The sequence below is a fragment of the Bos javanicus genome, chromosome 9 (assembly GCF_032452875.1).
Source record: "Bos javanicus breed banteng chromosome 9, ARS-OSU_banteng_1.0, whole genome shotgun sequence".
In the NCBI taxonomy this organism is placed as follows: Eukaryota; Metazoa; Chordata; class Mammalia; order Artiodactyla; family Bovidae; genus Bos; species Bos javanicus.
In genome coordinates, this window is record NC_083876.1 from 82,136,070 (window position 1) to 82,155,439 (window position 19,370).

Consider the following 19,370-nt stretch of genomic DNA (forward strand, 5'->3'; position numbering starts at 1 on the left):
CAGGAATTAATGAATAACATTGCCAAAATTGATTTTAATGTATTGGGGGAATGATTTACTTATTGCTTATTCTCAACAGAAAATTAAAAATTATAAGCTGATTGCTGAAAATATTTAATGATGAGTCTTGATTGCCATGTGTTCTCATGACCTTGTGTGCTATTCCAAAAATACATAGAACTACTGAAAGTGTTGTCATTTAATGGCATCAATTTACATCTGCTCTAATTTGATTGTAGATAGTTGTCTCCTTCCATTTTAATGAGATAAGTGTAATTTTTTTCAACCTCATAGACAACATCTGGGGAAGATGTACGGGACTTCACAAAGGTGCTGAAGAATAAGTTCAGATCGAAGAAATACTTTGCCAAGCATCCTCGGCTTGGCTACCTGCCTGTCCAGACAGTTCTTGAAGGTGACAACTTAGAGACGTAAGTTTAATTTTACTATTAAACTTGTATCTGTATGTGCTCTTATACCTGATACTTTTATATTAGTGACAAAAGATAAATCTGATACCCAAAAAGAAGTTGTGTTTTGGTAAAATGTTTCATCTACAAGAAGGGCAAATAAACTTGGACTCAGTCTTGGCAACATGAATTTTGACTGTTTTTGACAGCACAGGTTTAATTTTGCATGTTTTCCTAAACTTTTGAAATATGTAATAATGTGTCCACCTTTGCACTGGTCATCTCTTTTACTCTTAAAAATACTTTAAGCAAATTGTTGCATTTATGCTCTTTCATTACTTTATTTTCCATTTTTCCCTCTTTGTGGGTTTTTTTTTTTTACTATTTCTTATATGTTTTGCACTAATTTTACTTATTTTAATATGTTTATTAATAGTGTTTAATTCCTTGCTTCAGATATATATCTATATGAAATCTCATCAAAATCTCACATTGCGTTTCTAATTTCTTTTTTTCTTAAACATGGCAGCGAAATGAGATAGCTTTAAATAGAACCTGTAATAGACAAAGTTTTCTTAAAAGTATATCATTTGAGTTTACAAACATAAATGAAACAAAGTTTCAGATTGCAAAATTACTTTGGGATTATAAAATGAAGGATAATAGTTTATAGCCTGAAATGAAAAGAAACTTTAAAATGAACCAGAATAAATGCAAGAACAAAATTTAAATTACTAAGCAATTATATGTCAAGATCAAAATAAATATGATTTTAAATCTTTGAATTACTTTTTTTTTTAAATATCAGCATAAATATGCCTGCCAAGGCAATTTTCTTATGCTTGAATCTTGGGGAAAATTAAGTTTTATTGCTAATCATCACCAGAGTGCCTAGTCATAAAGAATAGTGGAGTTCTAGTTATAGAAATATTCCTTCTCAAGTAACTACAGAAGAGAAGCTCTGAAGTGTGGAGTTTTCTACCTTATACAGTAAAGAAAACTGAAGTAAGAACTATAAAAATGTGTTGACATTTAACCTTCAAAGCTCGTAGTTAACTTCTTTGTGTATATATGGGAGATAATTAGAGAACAGTAGAAGTCCAGTGTATTATGACAGTCCATGTCTCAAAGATGTCAAAATAGAGGGATAGACCATTTAGTCCAATTTTTTTTATCCATATAAAACCCTTTGGACCAGGGGCTTTGCTACATTTATATGCAATTTTTTTTTTTAGTTTGTTTAACTACTAAGAAATAAAAGGAAGACTACAGACAAAGTAAAGTGTGTATTTTTATCCCTCCACAGGTAATATTATGGATGTGCATGAAGAAGAAATACAGCATGGCTATATATGTAGATAGCTCCAAAAATACCACATACTCATTTAAAGCATACCAAAAAATTCAAACTTTTTGATAACTTTGCTTGATATCAAATTCCATACAATTAAGATATATGCCTCCCAGTCATTTTTTTCCACAGTACATTTAAGAAGAAATTTTATTGAAATGATTTTAAGTTAAGGCATACTATTGAAATACTTGTGATTCCCTGGTAGCTTGGCTGGTAAAGAATCTGCCTGCAACGCAGGAGACCCCAGTTCGATTCTTGGATCGGGAGGATCCACTGGAGAAGGGATAGGCTACCCACTCCAGGATACTTGGGCTTCCCTAGTGACTCAACTGGTAGAGAATCTGCCTGCAATACTTAAAATCTGTAAAGAAAGGTATATTTTTGATCCTGTCTTTGTTTTGCGCATAGACTTTTTTCCCTTTCTTTCAAAACGTATATAATACATTCTTATTTGTTTTAGTGTCTAATATATAGTTTAACTATGCTGAATACCTAATAAAGATAAAATTTTGCCTATCTTGGTATCAGATCTAAATAACCTTTAGAGTAAGGGCCTGAAGCATAGAATTATCACACAGTGGTTTTATTTACAAGGTAATTTGATAGGTTTGAAATAGTGATGTGCTTTTGACTCTTTGGATAAACCATTGGCATTTTATGTTCCAAATAGCTACATCCCTTGTATGAGTCATGCAGATAGATAGATCTTTTAAATTGCTTTTAAGCAATTTTGATAATTTGCCTTTCACTGTCAAAATAATGACTGACGTTAATAATTCTGAGTGATTCAGTTAAAGGAAAAGAGAACAGAAAAGTGTGTGCCAAATAATTTTGTGCTATGATTTTTGGCTGTAACTCTGAAGATGCTTCATTTCATCAAAGATGAATGTACCAGCATTTTCAGTGAGAGGAAAATGAGGGAAAGAAAAGGAGTGTAAGATTAAATCAGATGTCATGAGATCCTTTTTTGAAAAAGATTTATGAGCTACTGGATACATTGGGCAGATTTTCTTCCTTTTTTAATCCTAGAATGTATGCTTGGAGTTGGTATAGTTCATTTTTCTACTGAGCCCTTTCTAGTACAGGGCCACTTAATCTTCTGGTGTAACAATTTATGTGAATAGGTAGTAAAAATTTTGATTTCATTTATTCTCCTATTTGTGGGAGGAGAACATTGGAGAAAAACCAGTGAAGTGGTAAATGTGTTGAAGTTATTTATGAAGCTGATTAGAGTTTCCTTTTGCTTCTTTCTCTTTCATCCCTGCAAAATGTAATGTCTTATCCCCTATACATGCATGCATGGAGGGGATTTATGGGAAAATTAGTTGTTATTAAAAGGAGGTAAACAAACCCATGCTTCGGTTTATTCAATTAATTTTATAACTATGCAAGATTTTTTCACAAAAATAAATCAAAATAAATGAGTAGAGCTTGATGAAAGAGTTATTACCATTGAAAATATACCTGAAAAACAAGCTCAAAGGGTGACAAAGTAATTTGAGAATTGAGTGAGATTTATTGGCTAAAAAGGTAGCTTAGTTTCCCTGAAAATTAAAAGGAATAAAATAGGCACCTCTCCCTGGTATTGGTTGGGCTTCCATTTGCCTGCAATGCAGAAAACCCGGGTTGGATCCCTGGGTTGGGAAGATCCCCTGGAGAAGGAAACGGCAACCCACTCTAGTATTTTTGCCTGGGAAATCCCATGGACAGAGGAACCTGGTGGGCTACAGTGCATGGGGTCTCAGTAGTCAGACACAACTTAACGACTAAACAACCACACTACCACGTGTATTGGTTAAGGTGGAATAGATGAGTTTCTTGGTTTTTTAAGTTCTTACGGTAGCAAGAACCATCTCATAGTAAATGGAATTATGGTTGTGGGAGCATTGGACCGGGAAGTGACAGTTCATCCCCAGACTAAAAGATGAATAGGGCCCAAAACTCAGTGTTTGCTACCCGGGGAGGAGAGGGAGAGTTTCCCAGCAAGGCAAACATTTTCAAAAGCCGAAAGACAACCCTGTTTTGGAAACTGGAATGGGAAGTTGAGAATCATGACGAGAAATGGGAGTGGAAAGGAAAGCAGGACGCAGATCATGATCAGCCTTGTAAAGCAGGTGAAGATGTTTGTAGTCTTCAAGAGCAGGAGGGAGGGGGCATTGAAGCTTTATCTGTTAGAGCCGCTGGGACCCCTGCTCTGCGACAAATGGACTTCAGAAGGCAAACAGACGGAAGTGTGAGAAGTCTGCTGAGAATTTAAGGCACTGAAAAGTCTCTAAAATCTTCAAAGAAAGTCTGGATTATATTTCCTATAACATTAAGTATATTTAGTAGAGTCTTGCATATTAGTGTGTGATTAGCCAAAACACCCTGTTCAGACACCACTCTGGAACGCAGTTGAGAGGCAGCATTATGAAGTCTGGGCTAACACAGGCTAACAACTCAGGGAGAATATTGCCCAGTTTTCTTTTTCTGGAATTAAATGAAAAAGCTTATCAGTTAATATATTCTCTACAAATCAAAGTACTTTGAAGTCAATAAAGCCTAAAGTTTTTTTTTTTAATCTTTTTCTTTTCTCAGAAATTTTCATAATACATAAAGAGGCTTTCTTTTGACACTCTTCAGTTCAGCTTTTTGCCTCTGCCATTCTTATCTTAGTTCAGTGAATCACTATTGTACTAACTGAATTAACTTTACGGGAACCAGTCAAGCAGTTTCACAAAGCTTTTCTGAGTTCAATTAAGATTTAAAAAATATATATATATATACATGTATTTTTCTTATATTTAAAGCTCACAGCAAATGTTGTGGTATACTTGAATTTTAGAAATGATCTCTGGGGCAGTTCCTATGTTTTTCAGAAAGTGTTGAAAGTGTTAGTCTCTCAATCATATCTCACTCTTTATGATCCCATGGACAACAGCCTGCCAAGCTCCTCTGTCCTTGGAATTCTCCAGGCAAGAATACTGGAATGAGTAACCTTTCCCTTCTCCAGGGGATCTTCCGACCCAGGGATTGAACCCAGGTCTGCTGCATTGCAGGCAGATTCTCTACCATCTGAGCCACCAGGGAAAGTGTATAGAAAATCATTTATCTGACACTTAACATCTGTATTTCAGAGTTAATGAAAAGTAGTGATAAGAAAAGACTTGAATAATGCTGTTTTGTTTCATTGTTGTGTCTGTTTTACACATGAGTAATTAAGTCTATGTATAGTATAAATGTCTGACAAACACAGACCAGATAAATGCCTTTTTTTGAAACAAGTCCAAAGAATCTCAGTTTTCCACACCAATAAGATGACTTTCCGTCATCTTTTAATCTTCGCTTTGCAGACATCAACTTTTGCTTCTCAGTGGGAGATAATGAGATCATTAACTTTTTCTTAAGTATGTATATATATTAGAAATAGGAGAATCAAATAGATCTAGAATAAATTTTCCTTCTTTGTTTCAACCAGCATTAGCTTTTGCAGGAGACTTTTTTAATTAGACAACTAATTTTCTTTAGGCTTTTAAATTTCCACATTCATCAGTATTCCCCCACACCTCCCAACACCCCCAATAAAAAAGGGTTAGGGTTTGAACTAACTTTTAATTAGGATCATTTGTTTTCAAACGCTATTTCTTACAGACTTGGGGTTTTCTAGGCAGTGCTGTGAGACTGGAGTATATCTCCAGGGCTAGGAATGATATTGAATAATCAAGTTCCAATCTCAAGCTCTGATTCTAGTAGACAGTGTTCCTTTTATCAGTTTCTTAGATAGAACTTCTGGATAAAATTTTGTTTGATAAAAGTGTATCATGATCTAGCAACATTGCTTTCAAGTTATGGATAATTGAGAATTTTGGCCAGGTATAGAGGAGAACATCTAGGCTGCATCTTTTTTCAGTGTATCTGTGAGGTTGAGGTACTCTGTGTACACCTTTATTTGGATTTTATTTAAAATTGGGCAAAGGGGACTTTCCTGGCAGTTCAGTGGTAAAGACTTCGAGTGGCCAATGCAAGTGACACGGGTTCCATTCCCAGTCAGGGAACTAAGATCCTACATGCCATGCGCTGCAGCCAGGAAAATATGTTGTTTTGAAAAATAATAAATAAAATTGAGCAAAGATTCAGAACATTCTCATTTTATTGCAACTCTGCCAGCAGTATATAATGTAGTCCTTGGTATTTAACTTTTCCTTTCTGATCAAGTTTCTTCTACAGGAAAAACAAAAATATGATTGCACCTCTGTCCAGTACATTATGAAACATTACTTTTTAAATTATCCCATAATTTTGAGCTATTTTAGAGCATTCTCTTTCTTTTTCCAATCAGACTATTTAAATGTGTTTGCTGTCTATAACAAATATCCTATAATATCTGTGGAAAGGCCCCTGCAGGCACTTGAATACATAGCATCTTTTCTAGAATAAACAGTCATTTCTGTTTGTTTTGACTTCTTTCATGGTGGACCTCAGGGCAACCAAATGCAGGCGTGGGAGATGATTGAGAATGTATCCCACGCCCCACCCCCTGACTGACTGCTTTTGTCTTAAATTGCTCTAAAGTGTTTTTTCTATGACTTTTGTCTCCCTCTGCCCTCTTTGCAGTCCTATCACACTCATCAGTATGTGGCCGGAGCACTATGAGTGAGTATCCACAGCTCCGTATGCACAAGATGGATGTTCTAATCAGTTTTACTAGCATGGGGTGATTACTAAACTCTTATCCTAAAATAATAGTTCTGCCTCCTGGGTAACAATCCTAGTGGTTTGTTTGCATGTCAAATTCATTATTTAACTAAGCTAACATTCCTAATAGTAATATCTGTCAATATTTGGGCATAAAACTGTTTCTTTGCTTTCTCTCTTCCAGCCCTTCGCAGTCTCCTCAGCTGTTTCATGATGATACCCATTCAAGAATAGAACAGTATGCTACACGGTAAGAAACTTTGCTGGGATCCCTCCACTGCACTGCCACCCAGAATGTATCTCTTTCTGTATTATCTTATATCATTCACATGCCTTGATTTAAGAGATACAGTTTTACAGGAGTGGTGATTCTGTTACATTTGAAATCTGGGCTTTCATCTTTCTATACTGTAATTTGCACTTTACCAAACACTTGCAATATATTCTACTGAGTAAATCTCCATGGGATGTGATTAGTGAGCTCATGAGAATGCAAACACTGTACAAATAGGATTTAGATAATGTAACCCAGTTTCAATGAATGAAAGTATTCTCAGGAGATGGTGTACATATGAATTACAATATGTAATTAAATGTATGCTAATACTTTACAATAGAGGTTTATTTTGGAGTTCCCAAATAATATAAGTATAAGCTGGTCTTACTGGGTTGTACAAACTTTTATACAACCAAATATGTACCAGGCATTGACAGTGTAGTAACTGGCTATGCTTTACAAGGTTATAGTTCAACCTGTGGTTGCTGAGGGGAAGGATGATGGGATGGGACAGTCAGAGAATTTAGGATAAACATGTACACACTACTGTATTTAAAATGGATAACCAACAAGGACCTCCTGTATAGCACAGGGAACTCGACTCAATGTTACGTGGCAGCCGGGATGGGAGGAGAGTTTGGAGGAGGATGGATACATGTATATGTATGGCTGAGTCCCTTTGCTGTCCACCTGAAGCTATCACAATATTGCTAATCAGCCATACTTCAAAATAAAATGAAAAGTTTTTTTAAAAGGTATGAAAAATCTTAAGGACAAATATAATACCTGAAAAAATAGATAATAAAAGGCTATAGTTCATGCAACATAATAAAAACAGTAACATTTGAGCTGAGTCTAGGCCAAGTAGAAATTTCAGGAAAAAGTGGAAAAACATGCTTTAAAGTATTGAGCTCAGAAAGAATACAGTTTATTTAAATAATTGCAAGTAGAGAAAGGGGAAAGGACAAGACAGAGTGAAGGGACAGAAGCTGAAGTCCAGTAATGTGGGGCCCACTTGCTAAGGATGGGCTTCCCTGATAGCTCAGTTGGTAAAGAATCCACCTGCAATGCAGGAGACCCTGGTTCGATTCCTGGGTCAGGAAGATCCACTGGAGAAGGGACAGGCTACCCACTCTAGTATTCCTGAGCTTCCCTTGTGGCTCAGCTGGTAAAGAGTCTGCCTGCAATGCGGGAGACCTGGATACGATCCCTGGGTTGGGAGGATCCACTGGAGAAGGGAAAGGCTACCCACTCCAGAATTCTGGCCTGGAGAATTCCATGGACTGTATAGTCCATGGGGTTGCAGAGAGTTGGACAGGACTGAGTGACTTTCACTTTCACTTGCTAAGGAGTAAGATTTCTGTCCTTTGGTAAAGAGGCATTATGGAGAATCTTTAAACATGAGAGGGAGAGGGACATAACCAGATGTGTGAGCAAGTAAAGACTAACTTAAGAGTCTGAGAAATCAACTAGGAATCTAGGCCCACTAGGAAACTACATAACATGATGTAAAATAAAAGTCTTTAGTCCTTATTGCGGTGGTGATAGAAACACAACTCAACGTTAGAGGTTGTTTTCATTTCAAAGTCTTGTTAGGGAGTTTGAGCTGTTCTGGATTTTGTGGGAATTAGGACAGTTTAAGAAACACTGAGGCTGTACCAGTCAACTATACCCTATGTGGCCACATTCTCTAACCTCTTTATTTTCATTTTACAGACTGGCCCAAATGGAAAGAACTAATGGATCTTTCCTCACTGATAGCAGCTCTACCACAGGAAGTGTGTAAGTAAATCATGAAATTAGTGCTGCCTTGGGAAGCTGGTTCTTATATTATGGCTGTCAGAAGTAATCTTCATTGACTGTGGCTCTGAATTTTGATCCAAATCAAAATTGATAAGTGTGGTTATAAAAATGTCTACATAGATTTTATGGTTTCAAGCCATGATAGTATAAATTGGATATGTTTATTTATTTAGTTTCATATAAGTTACTGAAGAAAATCCTATATTTGGCTACTCATCTGCCCTAGGAAAATCATATTGATTTATTTATAAATACAGGTATAGATATTCATTCCATTTATCTGATATTTCTTGTTAATTTAACAGATGTAATTCTATAGAATATATGTCATTCTGTAAAATTCTTTTCCTTCTGTGTGCTCATATTTTCTCCATAATCTCTGCCATTTAATAGTTATGACCTACACAGGCTTGGACATCTACTCCTTACCCTTCACTGGAAAGTGTTAACTCCTCTGCCAATAATTTGATTTTATTAGCAACTAGGAAAAGCCTCATTAACTTTAGAATGCTGTTTAAAAACCTTTCTTGGCAGATATTTTATCTCTGATTATTCACTGTCCTGTGCCATCTTGCTTTTGTTGCTTTCCCCACCCTCCACCACCTTGGAATTAACATCTTCAGTTCTGAATGGTGTCTATGATTTCAATAGTGTCGAGTTCAGTTGACTCACCCAGTCATTGTGGTTTGGATCTGGTGGGAAGCTCTAAGGTTGCCAGGAAAGTTGTCGAACTTGGTTCTTAGGTATTTTATACTAAAAAACATTGTAGAGACAGCCAAGTTGAAATACCTAAGGTACTCTCACATGAAATGTCTTCTGGTCAATATTTTTTAAAAATTGTTTTACTATCATTAAGCTTATAAATTAAAGATCTCAGGAGATTTTTCAATTTCAAAAAATAGCAAGTTAGTTCTTTATAACAATACAGTAGTGACTTATACATTATTATTAATGTACTGTGTGTTTGGAACAATTCCCAAAACAAGGTAATAGCATATTCATAATGCTTGTTTCATATTTAAACTCCTAGTATGTCTTTCTTATAAAGCAGTTAAGTATCTTGAATATCCTAAATCAACATATTTTTCCATCAAGGTTGAGAAATAGCTAAAGAATTAAACAAAATTTAAAACAACTAATTAAAACCAAACTTAAATTCTTTAAATGTGTTTGTCACACCTTGTGATCCAAGTAAAGGCAATAATCAAATTTAGTAAATTAGAAAAGGCACTATTGACTTTTAAATTTAGCACTAATGTCTGAGAAATGACAAAAAATATGACTAACAGCTGAATACATTTTAATATACTGTCAAGAGATATATTAACTCATTCTTCCATCCAAAAAAATACTTAAGGCATGCTTACGTTGTGGTGGTATGCTGGAGGCAGTTGTGAGAGCTGGTTGTTAAATGTTCAAGAAGTTTGTAAGCTGCTTGTTAAACAAAGACATTATTAAAATTCATTTGTATATACCTATGGACTGTAGCCCGCCAGGCTTCGCTGTCCATGGAATTCTCCAGGCAAGAATACTGGAGTGGATTGCCATGCCCTCTTCCAGGGGATCTTCCCAACCCAAGAACTGAACCCGTGTCCTTACACCTCCTGCATTGGCTCGCAGGCTCTTTACCACTAGTGCCACCTGGGAAGCCCATGTATGTACTTGCAAACCAACAGATTAGATTAAAATAATAACAAAAGTAATACTCAGAACTTATCACATCTTAGTTATTTTACCTCATTTTCCTATTACCTGTGCTCTTGGGGAGTCAAGTGGTGTGCAACTATGTATCTTTTTTCAGCTCTACATTCAGTGAAGTCATTATTTTAAATTGGCCATACTGAAAGTATTTAAACCATAAAAATTAAAAATGCTACAAAGCAGGGCCTTTTTCTTTATTTATCTTGTAGAGAACCTGCTGGTGAACACTCAGCTGCACACCCCTGACATGTGCCCAGCCCTGTAAAGGTCCATGCTGTCTTCAGGAATCTTATGGGCTAGCAGGGAGATGGATAAGTGTTCAGAAACATGGTGAGGGCATTTAAAGTAGATAGAATAATAGGCCCCCAAAGAAATCCACGTCCTAATCCCTGACACCTATGACTGTGACTTTACATGGCAAGAGGGACTTTGCACAAGTGACTAAATTAAGGATTTTGAGATGGGGAGATTAGCCTGGGTTATCTGGGTGGGCCCAGTGTAGCCGCAAGGATCTTCGTAAGAAGGAGGAGAATCAGAGTTTGGGATAGGAGAGGTAACCAGGGGAGCAGAGGTGAGATACAAAGAGATTTTACAGGTGCTACACTGCTGGCTTTGAAAGTGAAGGAATGTGATGGCCTCGAGGTACTGGAAAAGGCAAGGAAGCAAATTTTCCCTTTTGTGGGAGATTAAATTAATAGTGTAAGAATGTATAAATCACTAAAGAGAAATTGTTGTCTAGTTACTGATACATTAATATTTTAATGGATATTTTAAGAAGTCTTACTTTGATCAAGCCAATCTGGAAGTCCATTGCTCTTCCGCACTTTAAGCTATGGAGTATTTTGAGGGTCTTTTCCTGTGAACATGCAGGGATCATTCAAGTGAGAACGCTAACAAGGACTCAACCTTCGAAGTCCTACTTTGGACCTAAAGTCCGGTGGTTTGACAAAATTCATTGCTGTTGTTTAGTCACTAAGTCATGTTCAAATCTTTTGCAACCCCATGAACTGTAGCCCACCAGGCTTCTCTGTCCATGGGATTTCCCAGGCAAAAACACTGGAGCGGATTGCCTTTTCCTTCTCCAGGGGATCTTCCCAATCCAGCCATCAAACCTGCGTCTCCTGAATTACAGGCGGATTCTTTACAACTTTGCCACCAGGGAAGCCCCAAACATTTTCATTTTAATTGGCATTATTGACTTGACAAAGTGAATAAGTAATACGATAATCTTTTCTCCCAATGGATAACTCGTCCCAATGAGGGTGACTATTCCCTCCTTTGAATTGACAGTGCTCCTCATGAGAGCAGAGTTAAGAATGAAACTTAACTATTTTCCTGGCTCTCCTGCTAAGTTTCCCATCTAATAATTTAGCATCTTGGGTCACAGGATAGAGTAAGAAATGTTTGCTGCCCTTAACAAGACACAGTGTTGTTCTTTCTTTGCTTTTAGCTTGGATCAGGCTTATCTGTTTCTTACAGGACCTATTATAATAGCAGGAAGTATATGTGCAATAGGAGCTTCTCAGGTGGCACTAGTGGTAAAAAACCTGCCTGCCAATGCAAGAGACTTAAGAGATGCAGATTCAATCCCTGGGTCAGAAACATCCCCTGGAAGAGGGCATGGCAACCCACTCTAGTATTCTTGCCTGAAGAATCCGACAGAGGAGCCTGGCAGGCTACAGTCCATAGGATCACAAAGAGTCGGGCACAACTGATGCTACTTAGCACACACACGTGTGTGCAATGTACTCTCAGTACCCTGGCCTTTTCCTGGAAGTTTCTTAAGGCTCTGGCATTGGTAGGATCCTGATACAATCCCCCAAGACAACAGATGACAGTATTCAGTGCCACCTAACAGTATTGCCAACTTCTGAATGAGGGATCAGTGGCTTTTTAAGGCAGGGTTGGCTCTTCTGCTTCACTCTCAGATCTGTCTTGAGGCAACCAACATCAGTATTAGCAATTTAAATCCCAAGGTACTAGTAATTTTTATTGTTGTTGGGAAGGGTTAAGAAAACAAGTCAGAGTGCCTTAAGCCAAAAATTGTATGTTAGCAAACTTCCACAATAATTTTTGGAATTTTTTCTCTCTCTTGAATTCTCCACCTTACTCGTAGGCCCTCTTGAGTTGAGGTTTTTGTTATTCCAAGCAAGGGTAAAGAAATATTAGTAAATATCTCTTGAATAATAATGGTGATGGTGCAAAAACAACCACCATCTCCTCCTTGATTTAGAGACTCCTAAGAGCCAGGCAGGGCTTCCTTGGTGACTCAGTGGTAAAGAATCTGCCTGCAATGCAGGAAATGCAGGAGACATGGGTTTGATCCCTAGGTTGGGAAGATCCCCTGAAGGAGGAAATGGCAACCTACTCCAGTATTCTTGCCTAGAATCTCCCCATGGACAGAGGAGCCTGGTGGGCTACAGTCCATAATGTCTCAAACAGTTGGACACAATTGAAGCAACTGAGCATGCACGCATGCAAGAGCCAGGCAGGCGCTGTTCTAAGCACTGTGCCCACTGGCGCTTATTCGGTTGTCCATGATGCTCTTGTTCTCATTACACCACTTTATAGAGGAAGCAATCAGGACCCCACAAGGTGAAGGAGGTTGCCCAGGATTTTGTAGTCAGTGGTGGAGCTGGGATTCAGACTCAGGCATCCTGGCTCCAGGCACAGGCACCCCTGACCATGCCTGACTGCCTCACTTTGCTGCCTCAACTGGTGTGGGAAGGGAGAGCTTCCTGCAGTGGGGGAGGTGGGAGGGTCAGAGCATCCACACATCCTTCCAGTCCCTTCTGTCCTCGTTCTGCTTCTGCTCATGTGCATCTGTGCTCCAGCTTCACAGTCTGGACCCAAGGAGAAGATTTTGTAATTCAACATCTGCTGTGCCCAACCTCCCAAATTTCGTTTTTAGGTGGTCTCAGCTGTTGACAGTAAAAGAAAGCCCCTGCCTTGAGGTACAAATTTTGAGACTTGAGCTTGTAATTCTAAGTTACCCCTGGCCCTTTTAGTCATCTGTATCCTATCCTGCAATTTGAGCCATTCTCTGTCCCTCAAATTGGTCTATGGAACCAGTTCCCTGGCTCCTCACAGCATTCATCTTCTGTGAAAGTGTTAGTCACTCAGTTGTGTCTGACTCTTTGCGACCCCATGGACTGTAGACGGCCAGGCTCCTCTGTCCGTGGAATTCTCCAGGCAAGCATACTAGAGCGGGCTTCCATGTCCTCTTCCAGGGGATCTTCCCAACACAGGGATCAAACCGGCGTCTCCTACGTCTCCTGCATTGGCGGGTGGGTTCTTTATCACTAGTGCCACCTGGTGAAGCTGGCTAAGTGTTAAGAGTTGTTGACCCTTCATGCATCACGGGCTGCTACTTCTTCAGCCTAGACCTCAATCAATCTCATGGCGTTTTACCTCACATAAACCTAATCCACAGTACTCCCTTTTCTTCTGAAAGTCTAACTTGGAAATCGTAAAGGCATTCATTTTAAAGATACTAATTTTCTTTCAGGGCTTCCTGAGTAGCTCAGTTGGTAAAGCATCTGCCTGCAATGTGGGAGCCCTGGGTTCAATTCCTGGGTTGGGAAGTTCCCCTGGAGAAGGAAATGGCAACCCACTCCAGTATTCTTGCCTGGAGAATCCCATGGACAGAGGAGCCTGGCGGGCTATGGTTCTTGGGATTGCAAGTCAGATATGACTTAATTTTCTTTCATTTCAAAGAATGAACCGGGCCTGTCTCAAAAAGAGGATAGTCCTGGGAAATCTGAGTAGCTGAAACCCAAGGACATTTCCTTAGGCCGTTGGCATCAGGGTATCTCACTCCACCTCCCCTCTTAAGTGACCTTGTTGTATGTGGAAGGATCAAATTGGGGCACAGGCATGATTTGCACTGGCGTTGCTGTTTGCAACTCTGGAGCCTGGAACAAAACAAATCCTTAAAGGAAGGAAATTATTGTTATTTTTGTTTATGTCTTACTTGCAAAAGGTCATTCAATGAATCACAGTTCTTTTGTCATTGGATAAGTACTAATTTTGTAATCTAGACAGTGTTTACTATGCAAGACTTAAATACAGTGTAATGGTGTTCTGTCTAATTGTGTTTCATTGGTACAGTCCCACATGTTGGTGGCATTTTCTGTTTTAGCACTGGGCACACTATTGATGTTGAATGACTTTAATCTAGTACCTCATGACTGTATAATTAAGAACTCAACTATATCTATTTTTATATTTAACTTTTAGGACTAATAGTCTGTGAAAACCACTTAAGACTAAAATTATATGTTATATATGAATGATATTTAAATTCTTAGTTTTGGAAAAAAATGTCTTTTCTTCCAGACACCTTATTAAAAGAATGTAATGATAGAGATGATGATGGTAATTATATTTTTAAAATAATAATATTATGTTAAAGCCCCATACACTTCCCCCCAAAAATGAATCTATATAAATGTTGACAGCAAGATGCATCTCAGGTCAAATTTTAACTCTTAGCTGTTTGTATTTGTTTCACTGTGGATAGTCCCCAGATATCTAAAACAGATATTTAGTTGGTGTTAATATCCAGCATTAAGTATAATTCCTGAGGTCAGGTGCCTGAAGGCATAAGTGCTCCAAGGACATAAATGGATTAATGTCAGGGAATATGGGAGAGGCACCATGTGAGGGTCTGTGATCCATTCATAGGTCTGCCTGGGAGCTTATAGGGGCCAGGCTTTCCTCTAACTCATCTTATCCTTATAGATTTTTTTTTTTTAACTTTTACTCTGGTCTTCCATTTTCTTTTAGGTGAGCTACTCATAGGAATTATATAATTAATTGTTTTTTAAACCAATGTGAGCATCAGTTATCGATCTTATTTATTACGATCCCTGAGATTACCACCTACTTTGGTTCTGTTTTGCATTATTGTTACTCTTTCTTTCTTTTGCATTGTGGACAAAGTGCTTTGCTGTACATTTACATAACCTGGCTGGTCAGAAGAATGGCTAGGTTAGAACTATAGGCATTGACCAGTATCTTTGGACATTAAACATTATGGAGAGTAGGAGGCTAAACCTTTTTCCTTCTTTGTAAATGATTTATTGTTTTGTTTTGATTTCTGGCTGATTGCTTGTGATGCTTTATTCTGATGAGAGAAAATTTTCACTGGGATATATATGAGTATTTTCTTTTGTTACTACTTCTTTTTTTGCATACTCAGTCTTTTTGGTTTCTATACTCATCTTTTTTGGCCTAAAAAATATTTTAAATGTTCTGCTTTACTCTTACTTTTTAGTTATTTTATGATTTGTTTTATACACACTGCATCCTTCTAATTTGTCCATTTGTTCTGTGCATATATCGGATCTGTACTTTATAATCCCCTCTTGTTTCGGTCTTTCTCTTCCCTTAAATTGGGTAGAGTGACTCCAAGCATTACTGAATTAGTCTTGTCATCCTTAGCAGCTAAGTGGTGTCCCTGTGGTGTTGGCCCATTAGCCGCATAGCCTCTGCTCCTTCATAATACAGTCAGGTTTAGGATATAATAATAAATTACCCATTTATTCCCTATCAAGAAAATACCCTCTCCCTCCTCAAAATGCACATGCACATACCTCCTTGCCACGTTTCAGCTTGACTTTGCTACATGGGCCTCCTAAGAGCTTGGGTTCTGCTTTCAAACACTGTGCCCTGCAGCAGTGCAGGAGCCATTCTCCCCTCTTATCCTCATCCTTCTAAATTTAGGAGCAAGTGGGAGATTCTTCTCAAGGCTCCCTTATTTATTTCACAGTGATACCGCCTTTTTGCAAGACTGGTCATCAAAGGATGATGCTATAGCTTATTTCAATCCTTCCCATCTGTGTTTCTTATTTCCAGTTTACTCCTTTTTTATTCATTTGATAATAGAAGGAAGGTGAGTTAGGGAAGTTTACTGATAAAGGAGCTATGTAAACTAACAAGGGACTCATTTGAACCTTTGCTTTGGCTGTTTTGCAGCCCTAACCTTCGTTATTTTCATTTGCTTCTTTATATCACTCTGATCTCAATGATCAGGACACAACTTTTCTAAGAATGTACTACCTCTCAGATGCAATTTCATGTCCTCTCTTTATCAGAGTAAACTGTGATAACACAAGGTTAGATTTTCAAGCGAGACTCAGAGTCACAGATCTTACCCAGTATCAAGCATGTTCATCAGCTCCAGGGCATAAGCAAAAGGTCCAGGGCTGCCCGTGCCACTCACCTGGTTCCTTCTGACTGTGATAGGATATGCCCTGACCCCAGGGTAACAGACAAGCTCTTTAAGGAATATTTACAGTCACATCATTACACAGGAGGGAGCTGGTTCAGGCATGGGATAGCTCCATTTTACACTCTGATTGCTACATAACTTACAAGATGTTTTTCTGAAGCCCTACCCTGTACATGCTTCCCAGGTGACACTGGTGGTAAAGACCTGCCTGAAAATACGGGAGACATAAGACGTGCAGGTTCGATCCCGGGGTTGCAAAGATTCCCTGGAGGAGGGCATGGCAATCCACTCCAGTATTCTTGCCTGGAGAATAATCCCATGGACAGAGGAGCCTGGCAGGCTACAGTCCATAGGATCACAGACAGTCACACACGACTAAGGCGACAGCACGCACACACGCACTGAATACATCCATAGATTCCAGGATTTGTTTACCAAAAGCCATAAAAAACAGATCAGGTACAATCTGCCCAAGGTATTCTGTAGCAGGACTCTCCTGCTAGCATTAACCAGGAAATCCATCATTTGCATATTTACAAGGAGATCTGACTGGATCTCTGGGCTTCCCTGGTGGCTCAGATGGTAAAGAATCTGCCTGCAATGCTGAAGACCCAGGTTCAATCCCTGGGTCAGGAAAATCCCTGGAGAAGGAAATGGCAACCCACTCCAGTATTCTTGCCTGGAGAATTCCGTGGACAGAGGAACCTGGAGTTGCCATAGTCCATGGGGTTGCAAGGATGACACCACCCTTATGGCAGAAATTGAAGAGGAACTCAAAAGCCTCTTGATGAAAGTGAAAGTGGAGAGTGAAAAAGTTGGCTTAAAGCTCAAGATTCAGAAAACTAAGATCATGGCATCCGGTCCCATCACTTCATGGGAAATAGATGGGGAAACAGTGGAAACAGTGTCAGACTTTATTTTTCTGGGCTCCAAAATCACTGCAGATGGTGACTGCAGCCATGAAATTAAAAGATGCTTACTCCTTGGAAGGAAAGTTATGACCAACCTAGATAGCATATTCAAAAGCAGAGACATTACTTTGCCAACAAAGGTCCGTCTAGTCAAGGCTATGGTTTTTCCTGTGGTCATGTATGGATGTGAGAGTTGGACTGTGAAGAAGGCTAAGCGCCGAAGAATTGATGCTTTTGAACTGTGGTGTTGGAGAAGACTCTTGAGAGTCCCTTGGACTGCAAGGAGATGCAACCAGTCCATTCTGAAGGAGATCAGCCCTGGGCTTTCTTTGGAAGGAATGATGCTAAAGCTGAAACTCCAGTACTTTGGCCACCTCATGCGAAGAGTTGACTCACTGGAAAAGATTCTGATGCTGGGAGGGATTGGGGGCAGGAGGAGAAGGGGACGACAGAGGATGAGATGGCTAGATGGCATCACTGACTCGATGGACGTGAGTCTGAGTGATCTCTGGGAGTTGGTGATGGACAGGGGGGCCTGGCATGCTGCGATTCATGGGGTCGCAAAGAGTTGGACACAACTGAGTGACTGATCTGATCTGATGGGGATGCAAAGAGTCGGATACGACTGAGCGACTGACACTGACTGACTGGATTTCTGGTAAAAGAAGGAGAGGGATTCCAAGCTTGCTGGTAAGCGTCTCCTTCCCATAAACATGTCAGTTCTGTCTACTCTCTCATGCTTCTGTTTTTGTCAGTTATTCCATTTGACCACATTATTAATGCATCTAGTCCATTAGACAAGAAGTTAGAAAAGTGGGAGACCCCAAGTGAATTAAATGGAATTCCTTGTTTAATACAGAATGATTGATCCTAGAAATGATGTGCTGATAATATCAAATAGAATAAATACAGATATTTATAAATATCTACAATTATAATTTATATTAAGTTACTTAAATGAAAGAATGTAACATTTAGCCCCTTTGGGTTCAGTTCAGTTCAGTCGCTCAGTGGTGTCCGACTCTTTGCAACCCCATGAATCGCAGCACGCCAGGCCTCCCTGTCCATCACCAACTCCCGGAGATCACTCAGACTCATGTCCATCGAGTCAATGATGCCATCCAGCCATCTCATCCTCTGTCGTCCCCTTCTCCTCCTGCCCCCAATCCCTCCTAGCTCAGAGTCTTTTCCAGTGAGTCAACTCTTCGCATGAGGTGGCCAAAGTACTGGAATTTCAGCTTTAGCATCATTCCTTCCAAAGAACACCCAGGGCTGATCTCCTTTAGAATGGACTGGTTGGATCTCCTTACAGTCCAAGGGACTCTCAAGAGTCTTCTCCAACACCACAGTTCAAAAGCATCAGTTCTTCGGGGCTCAGCTTTCTTCACAAAGCATTATAAAATTGCTTTCAACCACATGCTAAGATAGTAAAATCAAGTACTTGATTGGGACAGTGATTGCAAAATACTTTAAACTGGACAGTTTATAAATGACAAGCATTTTTTCTTATAGTTCTAGAGATTGAGAAGTCCAGGGTCAAGTAGCTAGTGGATTTAGTGTCTAATGAGGACCCCCTTCCTGGCTCATAGCTATCACCTTGTAGCTCCCTCACAGGTTATAAGGAGGAAGGGAGCTCTCTGGGATCTCTTTCATAAGGGCACTAATCATATTCATGGAGACTCCACTCTCATAACCTAATCACCCCCCAAAGGCCCCACCTCCACACATCTTTACACTGGGGATTAGGTTTCAACATGTGAATTTCAGGGAGGGGAAGTAAACACTCAGACTGTAGCAATTTTTTTTTTTTTTTGGCCATGCAATGTGAGGCATGTGAGGTCTAGTTCTCTGACCAGGGATCGGAACCCATGCCCCCTGAATTGAAAGCATGGAGCCTTAACCACTGAACCACTAGAGAAGTTCCTATAGCAGTTTATTTTTAGTTAACAATCTTTTAAGTTACTCTTTTGGCATTCAGTTTTTTAATTTTGCCTATAAAATCTTT

General features: G+C 39.1%; 1 protein-coding gene across 13 annotated transcripts in view; it reads left to right on the forward strand.

The window, feature by feature from the left end:
* UTRN (utrophin) overlaps positions 1-19,370 on the forward strand; it is a 555,367-nt gene that overhangs the window by 519,056 nt on the left and 16,941 nt on the right. For 12 of the 13 annotated variants that reach the window (XM_061428217.1, XM_061428218.1, XM_061428216.1 and 9 more), the window contains 4 exons: positions 295-431; positions 6,358-6,396; positions 6,623-6,688; positions 8,432-8,497. In XM_061428217.1, the coding sequence (XP_061284201.1) occupies positions 295-431; positions 6,358-6,396; positions 6,623-6,688; positions 8,432-8,497 (308 nt within the window). The remainder of the gene's footprint in view (positions 1-294; positions 432-6,357; positions 6,397-6,622; positions 6,689-8,431; positions 8,498-19,370) is intronic. The other variant, XM_061428223.1, reaches the window with a different exon arrangement.